The sequence below is a fragment of the Anser anser genome, assembly GCF_964211835.1.
Source record: "Anser anser genome assembly, chromosome: 4".
NCBI lineage: Eukaryota > Metazoa > Chordata > Aves > Anseriformes > Anatidae > Anser > Anser anser.
In genome coordinates, this window is record NC_139724.1 from 47512055 (window position 1) to 47533266 (window position 21212).

Below are 21212 nucleotides of genomic sequence, written 5' to 3' on the forward strand. Positions count from 1 at the left end.
GAGATGAAATGATGGATTTTTCGAAAGGCATGTGTTCAAAGCATGCTTAATATATGCATGTATCTCTGTCTTTCTTCCTGTGGTTTCTTTCAAGGGGTCTTCTTCCTTTCCAACTGTAATCTCCTTAGGCAAAGAGTTGAGTCCAGAAAGAATTCATCTATAAAACCATGTGCTAAAACTTCTGATTATTAGCCGAACTGATGAAAAATAATACTCTTATGAAAAATCAATGCTTTTTCCACCCCCCTAGTATTTTAGTTTAGTGGTGTGAGGTAAAGCCAGGGGAGACAGCCAACCTTCAGGGCTTGGGAAGCATTCTTTCCTTCTTCCCAGGCCTCACTAATGCAAACCCTTTGAAATCCCAATGGCCTGGGGACCAAGGGAAACCTCAGAGCAACCCATCTGCTGAATGAAGCTGCAGTTTCCAAGTGACCTGGTGACATCCAGATGCACCTTCACTGCCAGCACTGGACAACAGCACGCTGAAGATCCCAGCCCTCAGGGAGAGCTCGGTTCCCCCCGCACCTCAGTCCAGAAGACTGAAATCGCTGGGGGCAGCTCGGGCACTTGGGAGGTAGGGCACCAGCTGTGCTGCTGCCTTCTGCAAGCTGCTGCATAACAAGTCTCATATCCTCCAAACTTGGACAACTACACACACATTCTGAATAGAGTTCTTTACTCTTTAGGCACCTTTTCAAAATATTGCTCTACAATTGCCTCCTGCACCCCCTTCCACCTTTCTGCCATACCCTCAGGACTTTATCTGCATCCCAGTGACCTCAGCTTTTAAACACGCAGGAACAGGAGAGCTTAGAATGCATCACTAATTTCAATCGTAAATAGTGGCAAAAATGCCAGCTTTTCAGGAAAGGGCAAACCTGCCTTGAGGAAAAAGCTCTTTGGGAGAGTCTCTCTTAAGCTGACTAGATCCAAAGGGCTGTTAGGAAACACAGCCTGAGAAAAGCTCTGGATTACAAACCCTGGCTTCAGGATGCAAAAATTGCTGCAGATTGCTGGGACGTGGGTTTTGCAGTTTCCAGCTCGCCAATACTAGTTAAGTGATGAGTTTTGCCAGGATTCAGTTGGACCAAAGCACCCAGGGTGCTGCTAAATCTAGGGACAGTTACTAACGGCCTATAATGTAAAAACAATTTTTTTTTAAAAGCACTACTTATTTAGTTACCTAAAAAACAAGGTTTAACTTCAGGCACCTCACTCTTGCCATCACCAGCCTTTGTATGATCAGTTAAGTTTCTTACAGTTGAGTGTTTGGTACAGAAAAAGGCACTGTCTGGTTTCTTTGCTACTAAAGGTTTGATAAAACTCATTAGTAAACACATTTCCACTATTGGTGTGATGTACATCAACATATAGTTTGAGTGGCTCAAATCCACTTAATGATTGAGAACACTTTTTTTTTTAATGTTTTCAAAACACATACTATTAATCTGGGAGTCTGACACAATTAATTTAAATGTACATTTAGCAACAGAGGAAAGATATGACAGGGCATCAGGCAGATCAGGCAGGCAACCTTTATATTTCAGTGCAAACAAGGCGGCAGAGCTGTGATACGAATAAAGCAAAATGGCATAAAGAGTATTCACATTCCTTATCTCTTCTCCACAATTGAGCCATAGTTTGTAATCTGACTGCAAAGCGCAAGCACATGAGACACACATGCAGAACTAGATAGTCAAATGCTGTCATCTACTGTCACATTAAAATGAGAAACAGTCTATAACCAGAACCTCTTTGAAATCTGGAGGGATAAAAAGGATATAGGCCCCAGTTCCCAAAACTACATTAAACACATTGAATACAATGGGACTACACAGCGCACTGCAAGCTGTGCATATGCTTGGGTTGGAAAAACCATTCCAGGAAGAGGCTGTATGAATTGGAAGAGGGTGTACGTGTTCCAATAGGCAGTGAGAGAAGAAGGAAAAAGAGACTTAAGCTGCAGGAGAACTTCATGTGTATGAAGGCTGCTGGGTACGTGAATAAACAGGGCAAGTGGTCTGAAAGCATCTGCTGGGTCTTGCAGGTGAGGGGACAGATCAGGGACCTGATGTGGAGGAGGGAGGGAGCCAGTAAAAAGAGCCACAGAGTGAGTGAGCTGGCCTTGGTAACTGTTACTCACATTAGCTGCAAACCACCTGAGGTTATCTGAATCACAGAAAGCGAACAAAGAATGTACAACTCCTTACAAAGAATGAGAGCACATACTCCCAACAGGATAAAACCAATACTTTTGACTACTGAGGCTATACTTTTCAAATCTGTTCCAAAAAAGACATCTTAGATAAACACCTGGCAGCATGAATGTTACACATTTCTGTAAGGTTTGAGGAATCAGATACCCAGAAGGTGTATGCCTAACAAGGTAGTTTCAAAGACTACATAATCCTCAGCTCCTTAAAGAACAGGCCAACTGAACAAGCTAAAGCAGTGGGAATCACTCTCCTTGCTCACCTTCAATATACAGATGTAGAGAGGATATTACTGCCATACTACAGATAAAGAAGAACCACAACAACCTCCTCAGAAAGCTACAAATTAGAAGCAATGTTTTTCTTGCTTATATTCATGAACTGCTTACCCTTCTACTCACAGAGCACAGAAGAGGTGTGCTTGACTCTTTTTGCATATGTCCATCAAAATGTACAAATATATAGGATTGAGGGTATCATAATACTGAAAATCTGAAACTACGAAAATCATTCAATACAAAGAGAACAGTGGTACTAGATGGCTAAGATGCCCCAAATCCTACACAGCTTTAATTGGACATTGCTATGTGACTATGTTGACTTTCAAAATCGTTTACTGCTTAATTTCACTAACTTTCTGACAGAGCATCAGCTTGGAACTCTGTAAAATCGTATATTTTACAGGAGATATTCACCCTAGAATTAGACATCAGAAGATAATGATAAGTTATAACAAAAAAATCAGTTTCAGTTTCCAGTTTTGCTTCAAGTTTGAAGCAGTTTGCTTCAAAAACCTACTGCATCTGATAGCATCAAATTGGCTCATGTTGAGGCTGTAAACCTAATCCCCCTGGAATCAAGGGGACATCTTCTCCCAGGGCTGCTGTGCTGCACAGCTCCTCGTTAAGGTCTGACACAACGTCAAAAGATGATGGAAAGTTCTTTCCCTACAGTCTCCCGCATACTGCTGATGCTTACAGTTTCCTGAAAAACAAAACTTTAAACATATTTGTTGAAAAATAAAATGGCAATTATCATCATAGATGGCTACTAATGCTCATGGAAAAAAAAAAAAAAGAACAATTTAACTGATGGATATAGGAAATAAAATCTGAAAATTTCATTAATGTTACAACAATGGCAAATTGGCTCTGAGGCATCTAGCTGAGACACGGGTCAGTGTCAAACAGCAGCACTGTTAGGAAAACAGACTTGACAGAATTTATATATAAGTGCAACGATCAAAAACCAGAGATAGAAAAAAAAACAGGAATAACGATCCCAGTTCTCCAATAACGTATGGACGATTTTCACAGGTCAAAAGACATCATTTTTAGTGTTACTTCAAAATGAAAGCATTGTAAGTGGGGAGCATCAAGCCAATGGTTTGAACTTGCCCAAACGTGGCAAGAAAGATATAGTAATTACTAGGGAAAACATTAGCATAGCAATAAGGAGAAGGAAATGTCATGTTAAGCCTGAAGTGTAGATGAATATTTCCTGGAGACTGGCTCTGTTCCCTCATCAGTTTGATAATATAAAAAGATTGATATTTTTAATTTTTGTCCCATGTTTATCACTTTTCCATTTTTTAAGAAACACTCTAAAGAACAGAGCGGATTGGTTTTACACCATTCAGAGAACAGGAGTGAATCCCATCTCCTGTGAGTCCTCCAAGGCCAAAATGCTTTCGCGTTTGGAAAAGACTGCAATTCTAAGAGAAAGAAAATAAAAAATGAAACAGCCTTGGTCTCAGTCAGGTCGAGGACAAAGGTTCAGTGAGAGCAGCCTGAAATGCTGCTTACAAGTCTGCACGTAACATGCATAAAACCCTCCTCTTTGCCTTTTTGACCAAAGCATTTTTCTTCCTTTATAAAAGAATATTCAGAATGGCCTTTTTGCAAATCTGGGAAGTTCTCTCTCACGTGGAAGCAATGCAAGAAGTCTTGTGCAAGTATTTGTAGTTTGTTCCACAGCATAAAAACAGGGACAGCAAAGGCTTTTCCGTACTTCTCAAAATAACATGTCCATAAAGTTCCTTGAGAGCTACAGTAAGATTATTTTGATTTTAACTAACAGGTAGGTAACGACATTTGTAAGACCGCAAGAAAACACAAAAACTGTCATCCAACACAAAAGGGGATTAAGCGACAAGGGGAATAGCCAAAAGGTTACAATGATGTTGCATTCTCCTGCCAAGCAGAACAGGCAGCTATGTTACAAACTGTGATAGACAAAAGAGAGAGACCAGAACTTGGCAAAACAATGATTTAAAAAAAAAAAAAGTGTTCAAGGAACATCTCTCCTTGAAGACAGTATACGTGGGGTGTACATATGGAAAAAAAAAAAAAAAAAAAAGATTAATTGTTCCCCAAAACACCGCAACAGCACAATGGTTTTACAGTGGAAAAAATTGATTTATAGCAGATTAATTACCTTCTAGCAGTTTAAAATTAAAAAGGATAGATAAGTTGTTCCCCTCCTTAATGTTTTGAGCTAGATTCTCAAATATTATGATTTATAACTGATGTAATCATTGTTTTTCCACATCTGCTCCATGGAGTTGAATATTTTAGAGTACTGGAATTATGTTTGTGCTGTATATAGAACAGAATATCGTCATGTCCAACAGCAAGAAAAAGGGTTACTCTCAACTGGAATTTGACAATACATTCAGGTTCCTATGCACTCAACCAGAGCTATATGCTACAACTCCTGCCTCTTACACGTGTTTTAAGAATTTTTACCAGTCCTCTTCAAGACAGAATTTCACAAGTCCAGAGCACAATGTAATCCATGCTATGCTTCGCTTTTTTTTTTTCTGTAAAACTTTCATTTTACAATAACCACTGCCACACGCATCTCTTGATGTGCACGCTTTTCCAGGCACGTATCCATATTTAAATGCAAATGTGAGCATAGTGGAAAATCACCGTACAGTTACAGACAGAATCCTACCAACACCCACCCACAGAACACACGCAAAGGCTCTCAGGGGAAACTGCAGGCGCCCTGGCGAATTGCAGCCCGGAGCAGCAGTGGCCCCAGCTGACTGTGACCAAACCCTGTCTCAGCCCCAGGTGTCCCCATGTCCCACTGTCGGCTCAAGGATGTCCCTGTCCCCGCGCCTGCCGATGAGGGAGGGGACTTCCATGGCTAAGGCCCCCACCACGGTGCTCTGTCCATCCTTCCCCATCTGTCCATGGGGTCATCGTAGGCAATGCCCATGAGACAAATGCAGCAGTGGCACGTTTAGACTGTGCCTCTCCTCTCAAACACGTAGGTCTGAAGCCACACAGGAAATCACAGATCAAAACTAGCACGCTCACCCTTTATCCCTGCCTCACTGCTCGTTATCAAGACATTGTCTGCTTACCTGAGAGGTCTGATTAATCATTTGTGGGTTTGCCACATGAAGTATCAATTGTGAAAATTCTGACTTTTCTCTATCAGTTTCACGCTGAAAACATCGGGATTATATGTCATAACATCATAAGATGTGGGATTGTATGATGTGAGAAATCTTTCGAACGTTCTCTTCCAACAGAATGTGTCTCTCCTTGCCTAACTCTGCTACGTGTTTTGAGCGGTTTTGATTAACTCCTGGGAGCATTAAGAACAGAAGAATTACCTTTCCTTCCCCACCTTAACTGCTAGCCCATGTTTCTCCCAGCCCTACTCCTGCTGTTCTTCAGGAAATATTTTCAGTGTGGTTACAACATGTGTGATCTGCCTGTGCGGAGAAGGCCATAAATCCATATTACCAAATGTTTATCCGAGCTTTTGAACATCTTGGAGAGTGTGGTATCAGTATACCGCAAACCTCAGGGTATACCAGCACAGGAGAGGGAGCTGGCCAGATACCATGTCATTACAAAGAACATTTTGATCTGGGAATGTAATGAGAAGCAGGTCTGCAGGAAGGTTTCCTCGGTGGCAGCTCCAGTGTGTAGGCGCAGGTGCACTACCCAGACAGAGCGCTGAAACAATGCATTTCTGGCATAGCAAGGACTCCAGCTTGGCTCGACGCTTGCAGCTTTCACATCCAAACCTTGTTACTAGATCAGCCTGGAATGTCATTCTAAATCCACGGTCTCCAGGCATTAATCAAGAAAGGGGGCCGGCAGGAGGGGGGATAGCCTATTTAAGGCTTGTAGTAAGGGAAAAACATGTCCTCCAAAAATGCCGTATCAGTGAAAGGAATTAAGTCACTTTCCTAGCTCGTGGTCATTTTCAGAGACATAATAAATATAACCTGGGGGACCCATACAGTACCTGCAGTTAAGTTGTCATCATGTGCAGATGGATGGTATCTTTACTATAGCAGTGCATTACATTATTTCCTTAAATTGCTCTCACACTGCAGCCCCTGGAAAAGCACCAAAAGAATTTACTGGGGCTGGGAGACTCAGATTGCACTCAACAAGCCCCAGTGGGCTCACTTGGAAAAAGCATGGGAACTCCCTGCCACTTGGCCATTAAGCCCAGGATAAAAGGGAAGGAGAAAAGCTGCGAGCACTGCGCCGGGTGGCTGCCGTGACCCAAGCCGCAAGCTCTGCAGCCAGGGAGGGCTGCAACAAAAGGACACTGCATCACCCCTGCCGCAGCTCGGCATCAGGGAGCGCACGAGGGGGCCTTGACCTTGGAGGGTCTGGTTCCCATGGAAAGCACAACACAAGGAGGTGTTATGGGGCTTCCCAGAGGAATGCCCAGTTCTGAGAGCTCCTGGGAAGCGTCTGGGAGTGAGAGGGGAAAAGGAGGCAGGGAGACACCAGGAAATTCAGAGAGCACCAAGACTGGGATGAGATTTAAACAAAACTAAAGAAGAGGACAACAAAGTCAGACACTTCCTACATGGAGGAACAGACAGGAGGTGTGCTGGATGACAGAAAAAAAAACAAAAACAACTTGCCACAAAGGACATGACGCTCCTTTTAATGCCCACAGCTCTCTGCATCTGAGGCCCGTTATTGCTCCTTAGAATATACCCTGCTGGCACAAAGCAAGCTGCCCTGTCTCAAAGTGGATGAGGCCTGAGCACAGCACTGGAGCTTTCTCCTGAAGGCTGGCGGACTCATCAACCAGACTTCCATCTGCTCTCTGTAAACATCTGTGCCTTAGGGATATTTTGAAAATACAGTCGCTATTGTGTGCCCTATAAAGATTTTCACAGACATAAATATAAACTCTGTAGTGCAAACAAACAAAAAAAGATTGTTCCCCCCCCCCCCCCCCCATTTATTTTTTTGAAAGAAATCAACAGACCCACAGAGAAATATAATATTTATCCACATAAATCTCTGCTACAGGCCAGGAATTCGGTTTCTTTACCTTCCCAATACCCCTCGAGAGATACAGCTTTAAAGCTAAGAAGTGCTGCAATTCAGTGGCATGCCAAGTGGTACAGGTAGCGTATGCTGCTTTTTAAGTATGTATTCCTTTTCAGGAATAGTTGCAGAAGCAAAAAGATTAACTGGCATCTTGCAGGAGAAAAGACAGGTATGTGGCATCATGGTAATCCAGAAATAAGGGAGAACACAGTGACACTGAACAACAACTTTTAACTGGAAATACTTTTTGTACGCGATAAAATTACTTGCAGACCTCAGCCTCAGCACAGGAGATAAGTAGGTTCAGTTTAGGGTACTGAGGAATTTTTCAGCCAAATGTTTATTTCAAGACCCTGATTGCTCAGACCTCACCAAGGATGTGGGAAATCCAGTTGCATATCCATCCTTCATCAGATATTTAATTACTGGCATAACTCTGACAGGAGAGCTTGAAAAACGCAGCCACAAAAGCCAATAATGACTGAGTTATTCGAAGCTCGTTAGGGGTTGTCTCTCCCTGTTCCTTTCCCCCTCTCTTTTTCCGTCCTGAACATTTAAAATACACTAGGTCTTTCCCAAAGCGGAATTTTGGAAGTTTTAGGGCAAGCTTTTTCCGAGGAGGTAAAATAGATGCCTCTACAGATGCCCCCTTTGGTATTAGTTCTGGTTCCTGGAAGATAACTATCAAGAAAAGACCTCAGGTCTCCTAGGCCTAGGCCAGGCACAGGTATGGGCTGTCTATCACGGGCTGAGGCTTCGCGCCGCTGAGCACAGGGAGAAACAGTGATTATGGTGAGACTCAGTGATCAGCAAGCTGGACTTCACCCTTGCCAGCCACAAGTGCCCAGATTTACCTACAGCAGCTAGCAGCCCAGGCAATACCTGTTATTTATTAATGCAGCACAGAAGGATTTTACCATACTTTTCACTAGGGCATAGCTGGCAAAGAAAGCACTAAAGAAAGTACTAGTTATTCCCTACAACTACCCATTAAGAAATCTGGACATACCGACTTCAGCCACAGCTATTTCCTTGTCTAACTAAAAGGAAAAAGTGGTTTCTCAGACACCGATGCATGGCAAAAATCACACACTGCCTCATGATCGCCGCATGGCACTTGGGCTGACATTTACAGGACAGCCAGCCGAAAGCACCAGATTTCCAGAAGAGTACTCACAGAACCAGGGGGCACCGCAGTGTCACGACAAACACTCCGTCTGTGTGCTTCACTGACAAGCAACACCAGTTCTGGCGCTGCAGCCCAAACCGGAGCTGTTCTTGTGGAGTCCGAGCAGATTTGTCTCGGCTGCATTGTGACAGCCCAACCTGTTTCTTTGGGTTGGTGAAATGCTGTGCTTCTTTCTGGGCTGCCTGACTCTTCTCCCTCTCCCACCACACTTCATATACTCTTCTTTCTGGCATAATTTTCCAATAAGCAATACAACTAATGGCACACACAGCAGTTAACTTAAACGCTTCCTAATATTTTATGTGCAAACACATTCAGTAATAATTGCAGCCCCAATCGAGGTGCCTTAGTCATTTTTCTTTCTTACAAAAGCATGTAAATGTATGCTTTAAGAGTTTTTCTAAGTAAGTACTGAAGTGAATGAAGTGATCGTGCCCTTTACTCGGGACATAACCCACCAGCTGTTATTGTTCCTACAATTTTTAGTTACACTGCAGTCATGCCAGGGAGCCCATTCTGGTGGGCACCTTGGAGGGGCCCTTCAAAAGGCAGCCTGAAAGAGCTAGGCACATTTTCCATGCATGAGACGTGGCCGGGTTTGCGGCACGCTGGCTGGCAGATCTTAAGCAAACAACGGAACGATTTAGAAGAGCTTGATAAAAACCAGCCCGACAGCACCAGCACATATCTATTGTCAGCATCACAAAGATTAATTCAGTATCATTTCTGGTCCACATTAAGAGAGAACTGAGGCTTGTGGGAAGATACATGGCTATCTGGTGACGCAAGATATATGGTATTGGATCTTGTGACCTGCAGAGCTCCCTTTGAATGAGCGAATACACAGAGGAGTGCTGCAAGATTGTTCCCTTCATTTTCAGAAAATCAGCAAGAGGCAAAAAGCTATCGTGTTTAGGTCTGATCCCCTTATGCATCTGTCTGTGCATCATAACACTGTCTTCATGCAAGTAAACAGCCGTGAATCATTTCTGCCTCTCAAATTACACACGGAAGCTTTAACCCAAATCACTTTCAAAAAAGCATGTGGCCAATTTGTGTTTTCCAAGTGGGTTTTCCTACTCTTCCCTTCTTTCGGGTGATAGGACGACTGCATGGACAAAGAAAGCAAGACAGCCCTTCCCAACTACTGAAAATTTTTCTTTCAAAGATTTTATTAATTTGCATTTTCCATTTCCTATTTCAAAGGAAAGGTAGCCTGCTCAAAGCTGTAAAAAGCCAACCATTCCCCTTAAGAGACTTCATCTTTCTTAAGGGACTAAAGTTTCAATTGAAAAAAGAAAAACGGGGAGAAATTAAAAGTGAAAGAAACAATATTTGGCAATATTTGATGTATGTAAGTATAAGCCAGATGTGGAAGCATACATCTCCAAATTAAACATTTACTGAGTTGGCAGCAATGGAGTTTTCTTCTCACACATACAAACGTCAAGTCTGAATGTAGTCTAATTTCTATCTATGTGTCTACCTGCCACTTGCTCCCTGATGCCTCGTATAGCTAAGCAGCTGTTAAGATTTACCCCCTGTACTTCTGCACAGCCCCTTCTCCTCTTGGCACAATAGCATCATTTTACCTCTAAACGGTTTAAGGCTGTGATGAAGCATCCTAACCGTGAGACAGCAACATGCATGAATTGGAATCAAAGAGGTGACTGGTTTTCTGAAGCCCTGGGAGGGACATAAGGACTACTAAAAGCAACAATAGCTGTAGGTACTGAAAATCTTAAAAAAAAAATAAAAATAAAAAAATCAGGCCATGCTATTTGTGAGTCATAATATAAAGACACATACGTGATGAACACTATTACACAAGGAAAGGACTCAAGAGTTGCAGATAAACACTGGGGGGAACACTTTTCCCCTGTGTGGCTAAAGGGCTCCAGCTGACACGTCTGCGGTGACAGGGGGTTCATTTTGATTTGGGCTCCCTACTTTCACACCCTTTGCCATTTGTTTTCCCATAGTATCAACAGCATTTGGCTTAGTATTACCTAGAGAGCAGGCAACAAACACAGAAAGCAGTTGTAACCAAAGAAGCAGATGGGTCTGTAAGCATGAAGTATGGTGACAAAGAACTGAACCCCCCCACATATCTACTTTTTGTGAAGGACAAAACAAAGTATTGCTCTCATCAAATTCTTTAAGATGAGTATCTCTTTTCTAAGGGATCCAACAGAACATTTTCTATCAGTCAGCAACGTCCTTACAAAAATGGAATGTCAAAGAGATTTTTTTTTCCAACCTTGAGTTATTTTACAGTCTAAAATCACTAGCAGTATGGTAATCCCTGCTAATCAGGGGCCTGATTCTAATCCTTTTTGAGATTGGTGACTGCACATTTTGGAAACTCAAGATGTTTTCACCTGTTTTCCCCAAACAAATTTTGGATTTAACTCATGTTCAATATCCATAGCACCCAATCATTAGTGACACTAATGAGCTTTTGATTCGCAGGCTTCCAACACCATTGAGAACCTGACATCTTTTGCATTATCTGTGATAGCTGGAGAGTGGCGTGCCAAACGCAATGAATGGGGCCAGCAGACGTACACCAGGAATGAGTTACCAGAAGGCTTCCCTTTCAGAGCCACCTGAAGTAAAAACACCACTGGGCAATCATAGACATGGATGACTGTGGATTTTTAAATTCAAGGACAACCTCCTGTTTTATTTGGAAACAAAACAAAAAGCACAAAACAAAACAAACATACCCAAGCCCTCACCAAGAAAACAACCAAATAAATACAGCCTGTTTTCCTCCTGTATCCATTCAACACCCTGCTCCCCAAAGGTGGAAGGAGATACCCAAGAAGAGGTATCACCAAGGACAGGTGCCCGCTACCTGCTGTACATGACCTGCTCCTAACTCAAGCTGGTTTAATCAGTCATTTTGCAGGCAGCCTGAGACTGCAGCCTCAGAGCATGTCCTGGCTGGGGAGAAACAACAGCCAGCGGCATCAGGCTAGGTATTGGGATTACCACAGCCCCTGCACGTGGATCCCCAACTGGGGTGCAGCAGGAGTTTGGCTCTGCCTTGCCACCTGCTCCCCGAGGCAGCAGAAGCTTTGAACATCTTCTGCCTGGCACCACAGGACTGCCCATGGCGAAAGGTGTGAAGTGCATCTCCCTCCCTCTCCACTCTTGCCAGGGTAAGAAGGGTCGAAGCTGCACTCCCTCTGTAAACTGCTCTCAGATCTGTGGGGTACAGCAGGGAAGGGAGACGTTGCTTCACGCCCCGTGCTTGGGAACGTCTTGCTGGCCATGATCTGGCTTACAGGTCTTTGCAGATTAACAGATGTTATCTTGGTATATACCTGACAATAAAATGGGAGGGAATTCCAACCCCATCTCATGTATGGCTGCCAAACGCTACGCCCACTCGTAGCCAAAACAGACCACAATTGAACTGCAAGAAAAGAAGGGCAGAAGCTGATGGGATGGTTCTTGCCAATAGCAAAGAACAACACGCTGCATCTGAAAGTACCGGTGTGTCATGATGCACTCCTATCGCAGGCGAGGTGTATCACCACAAGGCCCTGAATGCCGGACCTCCCAAGCTCAAGCTGGTGCGTGCTGGGGCCAAAACCAAACAAGTTTCACTTCTGATGAGATAAGTAAGTGATTTCAGACCATTACTTCAGGGAAAAATCTAGGACCCTTGTTCTACAATAAATGGCTCCTTATCCGGATCTGTTTTAGAAAAGACTGAGTGAACTAGTAAGAAGAAATGAAAACACTGCAACCACAAGCTAGACGTGAAGATAAAACACTAGAGAATACAATATCATACATACCATATTTATCACACTGCCACAGAAAATTAACAAAAACCCAGGGCAGGAGTTCACACAAAATGAGAATAGAACAATTCTACTGTAAGATGTGAATTTCATCCTCCTTCACAAACAGAACTGAGAGAGCTGTTCAAAGTACAGCTGAACAGACAAAAGGCAGCCCAAACTTTGTCTTTTGCTGTGCTTTTTCATTCAGCAGACTTTTTTTGGTACTGTTCCACGGAGCGAACATTCTCCATTTTCTTTGAACAAATTGTATTACACTTGTTTCTCATCAGATTACATAAATTAGCTGAGAAGGAATGGATTCAATTACTGTCCAGATTCCAGACCTCTTAAGAACTTACTGCCTAACACATTCCTTTCATTTAATAAACTGGAACCAAATGAGGATTATATCATATAAATAATACTCCCTTGATAGGTCAATGCAATAAAATGGCAGAAATACTCAGAGGAACCACGTAGATCAAATACAAGAGCCTCTGATATTACCCACCAGATTTAAAATATGAACCCCACATAAACCTAATTGTTCAGTATTTTTAAGATGTATTGCGAGCAAGAACCTGATTCAGGGGATACCTAAGATTGAGCTTAATATCTTCTGACAGTTAATATCTTCTGACAGCGTCAAACAGCTAATTAAAAAATGTGTTGCAGCAAAGTATTGATTTCTGTATTTAAAAGATAATTTGATAGCTTTGCACAAGATACTAGCCTCTCCTGCAAAATCCAAGATTTACACGTCAATCTCCCAAGTGACTAAAAGTAAATACAACCAAGAGCAAGGGCTTTGGAAAGGTCTGAGTGAGGCAATTTCCCAAACTGAATTGTTCTTTAAGAAGGAAGGCAGCATTTTGGAACAACTTAAGCTGATACAATGAATTTAGGAACAACCCTTCTCAACTGAAACACTCATCCATTCTTTCAGCTTGGGAAACAAATGTGCCCTCTACACTAGGACGTTTTTATATCTGCCTAAACGTATAAGTATCTGGGGAAAGAAAATGTGATGAAAAGAGGTTCATTAAGAAACTCAAAGGCTGAGGTCACAGAACTATACATACAAATTATCTCCATCCACAAACAGCATCTGACACATTTTGAAGAAGCATGGAGGAAAATAAAGAGGCAGAGGAACAAGGCTGCCAAGACAAGGATAACCATTAAATGTACAATTAGCTGTAAGAAAATTCTTTATAGATCACTGAAGAATGGCTGAAGACAGTTTTGATGACAGCCTATGTAACCACAGCTTGTCTAACCCTAAAGCTGTATTTAATCTGGCATACAAGTAAAAATACAGCACCCAGCAGGTGAAGTTCCAATTTAGACTTATAGTAAGAAACAAGACATATTTATCTATTCAATAAAAAGGTTTATGGGAGACATGGTAAGTTCTCTGCCAACAGCAATTTTTAAATCATAATCTTATACCTTTCTAAACTAGTTGTCAATTATCCAGCCATGTAGTATATTCAAGACTTGCTAAACTTTATGGCATACGTTCTGCAGGAGACCAGCTCACAGAGTCCTTGCAGTTCTTCCTGGGCTTAAAATCTAGAAAATTTTAGACTGAGAAGAATTATAGGCTGTGCAATACACTGAATGGGTAATGCAGAACATAACAGTCACACAACAAAATCTAAAGAGAGTTAATTAAAAAGCAATATTCCAACCAGAAAGAAAAGATTATAGAGAAGGCATGGGAATAGAAGGCACTTTCTGTGAAGAGATTTTTACCATTTGGCTTTAGAGAATGGATGCAAATTTAGGCCCTTCTCTGCTACTGTGGTTTGGAAAACAATCCAAACTTGTTATTTAAATTTTAGAGGGATCCAGGCTGGCATGCACTTTCATTACTATTACCACGGACAGCCTTGCATTTCAAAGCCTAGGGCAAAAATTGATCAATTTTTATATGGCATGCACAACACAGGCTAACAAACGAAAATAGCCTGCAGCATAGAGCTCAAGTTCAGCAAAGTTTAATCTTCTATTTAAACTTTTTCAGGGTCAAGTCAAAGTTAGAGGCCCCCACTTCTTCTGCCCATTGCTCTTCCAAAAGAAGCTGCTGGCCACCTAATGGCTAGGTGGGCCTCAACATACCTACACAGATCCCTGCCTCTGCCTACCATCTTTGCCAACGAGGAATGAACAAGAAACAAGACAATATGCCAGAACCCTCAGCCTGCCCATTTCAGCTTATTTGACGCCTCCAGAAAAGCCATCATCGAAATGTCTCTTGTAATAGACATATTACAAATTAGCAGGAGAACTCAGCTTGGTGGCCAGGGAAGGTGGGCCTTTTGTCACATTCTGTACCACCTGCTGGGACCCTCCTGGGTTTGTGGACCTAAGAATGCTCCTCACACACGTGCTGAACTGTGACAGGCCAGGGGCACTCACTCACAAGGGTTTGCAAATGTCTGACAAGAGCTCTGCACTCATTAGTTGAGTTTACATCAATTAAGTGGGGAATAGTGCTTAAAGGGAATTCACCAGTTTCAAACATCTACAGTACCAGCTAAATCTTTTGTCCTGGGCTTCCTCATGCCTGTTCTCTGTCTGGCTGATAACATTCACAATGGTAATCACGAGAGACATGGCAGGAAAAAAGGTGCTGCTCCGAAGATACCTAACTGATGCAAAATGGGATGCTCGACAACACCTGTGAGCTATGGGCAACAGAAATGCATCACTATTAGAGATGTTCTCTGACAGGGTGAGGTCTGTATGAAAAGCCGTATGTAGGATGAATCCAGAATCACATTATCTAACCACAAAGGTTTTTTCTTTGGCCAGTGTACCAATGTGCCACCACGTCATGATCTATAGGTATACTTATACAGAGAGTTATATGTTTGTATATGAACCTCGTTAACTAGGCTGCTTACATTCATACCCATATATAAATTAAACAAAGTGGTCTTCCTGGCACTGTGCATGCTTTATCTGAACTTCCCTCTACCTTCCAGTGGTAAATTCAGATGCAGTTTTCCACGTGTTATATATGAGGCTGGTCAACTAGAATATAAGTTATGCCTTAACCCCCCCCACGCTTTAGTTTTTTTAACAGTAAAGTAAAATGAAGCTATATTTTACCCTTAGAAGGAATGAAAATACAAAACTGTCTATGAAGGATTTGTAGTAGTTTTGACACAAGGGAGGAAAAAAGAGATTGAAGCTTATATCAAATGAGACTTTTTCAATATAGAATAAGCAGGACTAAGCACAGCTCCTGGATATATCAGTGACATCTCTTTTCGCATATGATGATAACATAAAAGGCTTATTTATGAGCCTCTAATAATATTCTAATATGTAGACAGGTCATAACATGCAAAGCAGACACAATGTTGTGTTCACTCTTGTTCTTAGTTCAGTTATAAACACCAACTGACTGTTCATCACTGTGATTTAGAAGTGTAAAATTTGGAATTTTGCTTCACATCTCAGGCAACGCTGAGAAATTTGTGTGCTTCTTTGCCTCATTACTGACATCTGCTGTACTGTAAATGAATGGCACAACCTCACCAATCCACTGTTCCCTCCAACACTCTATCCTAAACACCAGAATTTGACTTGAACAGCATGCGCAGTGATTTGCATTGCTTCCAAAGAAATAATTTGCATTACAGAAAACCACTCAGAAATCTGAGAAAACGCAGCAATTCCTTCGTACTGGGCACCTTTTCACCAGGAGATAAGTGACAGCATATGGCATGGCAGCTAGCTGCTCACAGGTCTTACATTCTAGCACATGGGAAGAGAAGACTTCCATACTAATTCACAGCACTAGCTGAAATTTTTATGATTTCTTCCCCCGTTGCCAATGACACCTGCTGCCTCACACACAGCTTTGGTGCCCAGGCCCCAGGCAGACCTCAGCTTTGCCACACCTCTTAAAATTGGCCTTCACGTACAGATGCGTGCAAGCGTCTCTCACAAATATATCTCTTGGCACAATGGCACAGGATATATCTTAAAGAAAATACATTCTTCTGTTTAACAGCTTACTGATGGACTTTATCACTGATCATAGGTAACATACCACCATGAGACTTGTGCACGTGACCCCCTTTCAAAGCGAAGCATCCTCCCAAGGACTTCGTGGAGAGTGGGGAAAGCTAGAGATGTTCTGGCAACTGCTGAGTGTAGTTATTTAGTCTGCCACATCTCCAGAAGTATGCTCTTTCCCATTAAAGCACGTCACTATTTATGGGCTCCTCAGGGTACTGAAAGATGCAGAGACAGGCAACGGCTGTATCGTCCTTTTTAAGCTTTATTCTCTGAACTAAACAAATCTGACAGGATCCTTCCTTTAAGCTGTTCTCTATAACTGATTCTGATCCAGTGCAAAACACTTTCACAGGCTCTCTTCCCACTCAAAATCATTTAAATCTCTCTCGCCTAAAAGCAAGTAAGTGGAAACAAAATCAAGATAAATACCTCAGATCTGTTTTCCGAGGTAAAAGTCTCTTCTTCCCACTGAAGTAGGCTTCAAAATCATCTGTTGTCAGTCTGTATGCATAGTCGATGTATGCAGACACCTCCTGGTGACGAGAATTATAGTCACGAATGTAGATTATGGACTGAAAAACACAAAGAAGGCCACAAATGAAGGGTGGAGATATACATATGCACTCAGTTTTCTGTGTAAAAACACTTAGAAATGATATAAATATTTTCAGCTTCACCTGGGCCAGACTTCTGTTAAGACACTCCTGTTGCAACATATTATGGCATATTCTTAAGAGCAGTTAGGCAGTGTTGAAGTGAAAATAAACATAGGTGCAGTATCATGCAATGTGCCCTTGTGTGTTCCCCGTGCCTCCTGCTGCCACTCTGTGAGGGTAGAGATTTTCCATAGGTCCCTGGGCCATATCTGCCAGCCCTATGCAGACAACCCTAACACAGCTGAATGCCACAGGACACCTACTTTTCAGCAACAGAACTGAACGAAGGGTGTTTTTGTGTGACCACACTTCGGTGTTACTGTGCATGCTCTAATTACAGGATCAAAGCTGGTGAGAACGTTACTTATTTGGGGATGTGACTCTACAGCTGTGAAAAAGCTTTGGTTATTCAACTTAATATTCACAATGGATTTGTAGCTTTTCAGAAAGATGACAGACTAGAAATGGGTTACCACACATACACCTCTCCCACGCTATGATCAGGGGACAGAGCAGATCCCGCCAGCCCCCTCTCCTGCAAGACCACGCCTGTGCCGTTTCACTCCTGACAGCTGATGAGCAGCAGAGCAAAAATGTGAGCATTCAAATACACACAAACAAACAGTGCTGCAAAGTCCATGCCTAGAAATACAGCCGACCAAAGCAGGATGGCTACAAGTAGGAGAACACAAAAAGAACAGATTTACCAGTCATAAATTCACGCCTCTGTAAATTACCCAATTAGCTTTTGCACCTACACGTGTCACCGCTGAATTGAAGGTGGCAGTAGGGCACCTGGAGGACAGCTATGCATTCAGCAGCGGTTCTGGCATGTTAGGGTCATAACACGTGGAAGAATATAGTACATTGGCTCTCATGCTGCTGCTGAGATGCATGTCACAGGCAGAGGCACTGATGGGATGGCTTTCCACTGATGGGAAACCTTGTTTCCTATTTTCTCTGCACTCCTTCTGTGCTCCTTTACCTTTTAATTGCATTATTTTCCAGTGAAACAGAGAACAGCTTGGTAGAAGGTTCTTCACACACCTCCACAATGCATAAAGCAAAGAAATGGTAGGATGAGTGCAGACTTGCAAGACAGAAGATTTCATGTATCCTGGGACCCACATAAGAAAAAGTAAATGCTGAGAGGAGAGGTTAGTAGGTAGGTGAGTGATAAAAGTATTTCTTAGCTCTATGCCTGTTTGTTTTTACTCAACTGAAGTCAGGTGATATTTCTTTTTTTTGAATACAGGGGAAATAGAAACAATACCACATGGAACTCTTTCAAAAAGCATTCTTTATTTTAACAGCAGCAGATTTCTAGAGTGTAATGGTTTATCTGGCAAGCTGTTGTTATACTAAGACATACTTCCTTTTCCAATTTCACATTTAATTCCATCAAAACATGTGTTACTCATTTTGCAGTTTTGTACCATCGATGTTGTTGATATAAAGAGGCAGAAGAATCTCCTGCAATACATCTGACCATCTTGAAACATGTCTCCTCCATATTCTCAGCACACCCCATTTTGAACAACCAATTTGTGTGTCTGGACAGCCTGGTAAGGACAGAGACGAGGCAATGAGAAAACAAGACTCTGCCTCACACACCGCAAGGTGACTGTACGTTGTATCCACACTTCTGTAACAAAACTAGGGGTATGCTGTACATCTAAAGAACAGGATTCATCATCCTTCAAAAAAGTTAGTTTTAAATGAATACCTTGACTTGCGTAGTATGATCCAATTGTTTGAAGAGCTGACAGATGTTACAGTATTTTTTGCAATATTAAACACAGGGTTATCTTTCAATGCTCTTCTGCTTATAAAATTTATCTCTTGAAGTAACGTTCACATATTATCAGCTATAAATCAACACCAAACTACAGGCAAGCATACAGACTATCATCAAAATTGCTTTATGAACTCTAAGAAACCAACCAAAATATCTAAACAAAAATGTTTTATGTTAAAGGTATGCTTTTGAGGCCTCTTTCTCAGAACTAAAGGCTTTTGATCTTTCCATCCATCAACATGGTTTCTCTTCTTTCCTCATCCATGATTCATTTCTAACCACCTATAAGCATTCATTCATTAAACTATGAATCAGCTTGAATTTTCTTAAGACACTCTAAACTTGTCACGTCACACCTTTTTGCCTCAGAGAAGACTTGCACAAATTCACACTCTTCTCCCAAAATGATAAAGCTCTTGACTTAAAAATAACTTAAAGAGAAAATAAAAAATAACATTAAATCCATGAACAGGAAAATCTTCTCCTAAAAGTCATGCTGCTCCTCTTTTGATTTGTCTCTAACACAACAAGCCCAGCTAAGTGTGGAGCTTGTGTTTTATATCCATCTGTAAGTTTTCAAGAACATATTGTATGGTGAAAGGTGGAACAGCTTTAATTTAAGATGAGGTTTGAAAGCTACACTTACATATAACTTTTGGGCCTAAAACCAGAACGTGTTTACAACTGGGGTAAACTGACTTATGATTACAACAGTTTGGAACAAATTAGCAACATAAAGTTCCTTTTACTGCTTTTCTGATGAGAAACTAGAGGCGTACAGAAGTGCTGTTTCTAGTTGCACAAAGGACCAAGGAGTTCCTGTAGTTTCAATGGACTGAGGAGCAGACCTAATGCTGCCTTCAGCACTAGCACACAGGTGGGACTTTGCTCAAAGCCACGCAGTTGTGCCTAATTGCTTCAGGCATAAATTTGGCTGGCAAGAGCCTGCACATCCCTACAGGAAACAATCAGTGTTACTGATGCTTTTGAGAGACCCACAGATAATTCTGGACACAGATAATGCTGGACATGAATGAAACCTGCATTTTGCTAGTGAAGAAATGCATATGAGGGCATGTTCCTTTGCCATATGCAAGGGGGACACAAACCAACGGATTCAGAAAGCTTTGGCAGTATTCAGGGACTGTGACTCTGCCAGGACAGCAAGCAATACATATTTCCTTCCAAAATTTAGACATGGCTCAAAAATGTTGCCACTCCACATAGAGTGAGTTCAGGTGTTACGCTCCCTCCAGTGCTGATGCTGGAAGAGGCAGCGGAAGAGGCACAGCTGGGGCCAGCAGACCAGGCAGTGTTAGCAGGTGAGAGAAGGGCTACTGGAAATGCTCTGACAGCTGCCTCTCACCAGCGAGGGTTTTACCATGGAAAGGAAAATGGAATTTGCATCCTGCATATCCAAGTTCAAGGAGATTGTAAGAAAAAAGCTCTGACCTCTTGCAGGTGGCACGAAGAGAAGTTCAAACCCATAGAAAAGGGAGATGCAATGTTTACAGAGGATAAATATAAATCTCTCCATATATTTATATAAATATACTTGTAATCATTTCCTATATTTATTTATTATACTTCATATATGTATATAAATACATCCCTCCCCCTGGTAGAGATGCTGAGGAGGTAGACAAAGTTCAGGATTGGAAAACCATGATTTGGAACAGAGTAGCAACCTACATTTCTCTGCTTATCCTTTTTGCTTCCATCTTCAGTGGTATATTTTTACACCAAACAAACACTCTGTGATGCTATTATTCCAAACCCTCTTGCATCTGCTGCTTCCTATAGACAAAAGCTGAAAATTCATAAGCAGCTGCACTTGGCTATGCTAAATATGGGGCCACTTTCTTCAGGAGCATAGGTATGTGATCCTTGGAAAAGGCTAATACCAACCTGTCATATTTCAAACCAGTTTAAAACAAACGAACAAACAAATAAACAACAAGCCACTGAGAATAACCAGTTCATTCGAGTATTTATTGATCTTTTCAACTATATGGACCATTTTTCCAATGCTATCTGCAGTTAGGAGATGGCATTGGAAATCAGGGAACTGATTTCAGTTCCCCTGGCCTGAAATCAGGTCCTGTGCTGCCAGTTCGAAGCACTGCAAGTAGAGCCATTAGATGGGGATAAAGATGTAAAGAAATACAGCTTCTGGGTACTTCAAGCA

The 21212-nt window shown here is 42.0% G+C and overlaps 1 protein-coding gene across 7 annotated transcripts in view; it reads right to left on the bottom strand.

Moving 5' to 3' along the window:
* The window catches only part of CFAP299 (cilia and flagella associated protein 299), a 215361-nt gene that overhangs the window by 15395 nt on the left and 178754 nt on the right, over positions 1 to 21212 (bottom strand). For all 7 annotated transcript variants that reach the window (XR_014583995.1, XM_083835092.1, XM_083835090.1 and 4 more), the window contains one exon: positions 17000 to 17142. Coding sequence is in view for 6 of the 7 variants with exons in the window: in XM_083835092.1 (XP_083691218.1) it covers positions 17000 to 17142 (143 nt within the window). In the remaining variant the exon portion in view is untranslated. The remainder of the gene's footprint in view (positions 1 to 16999; positions 17143 to 21212) is intronic.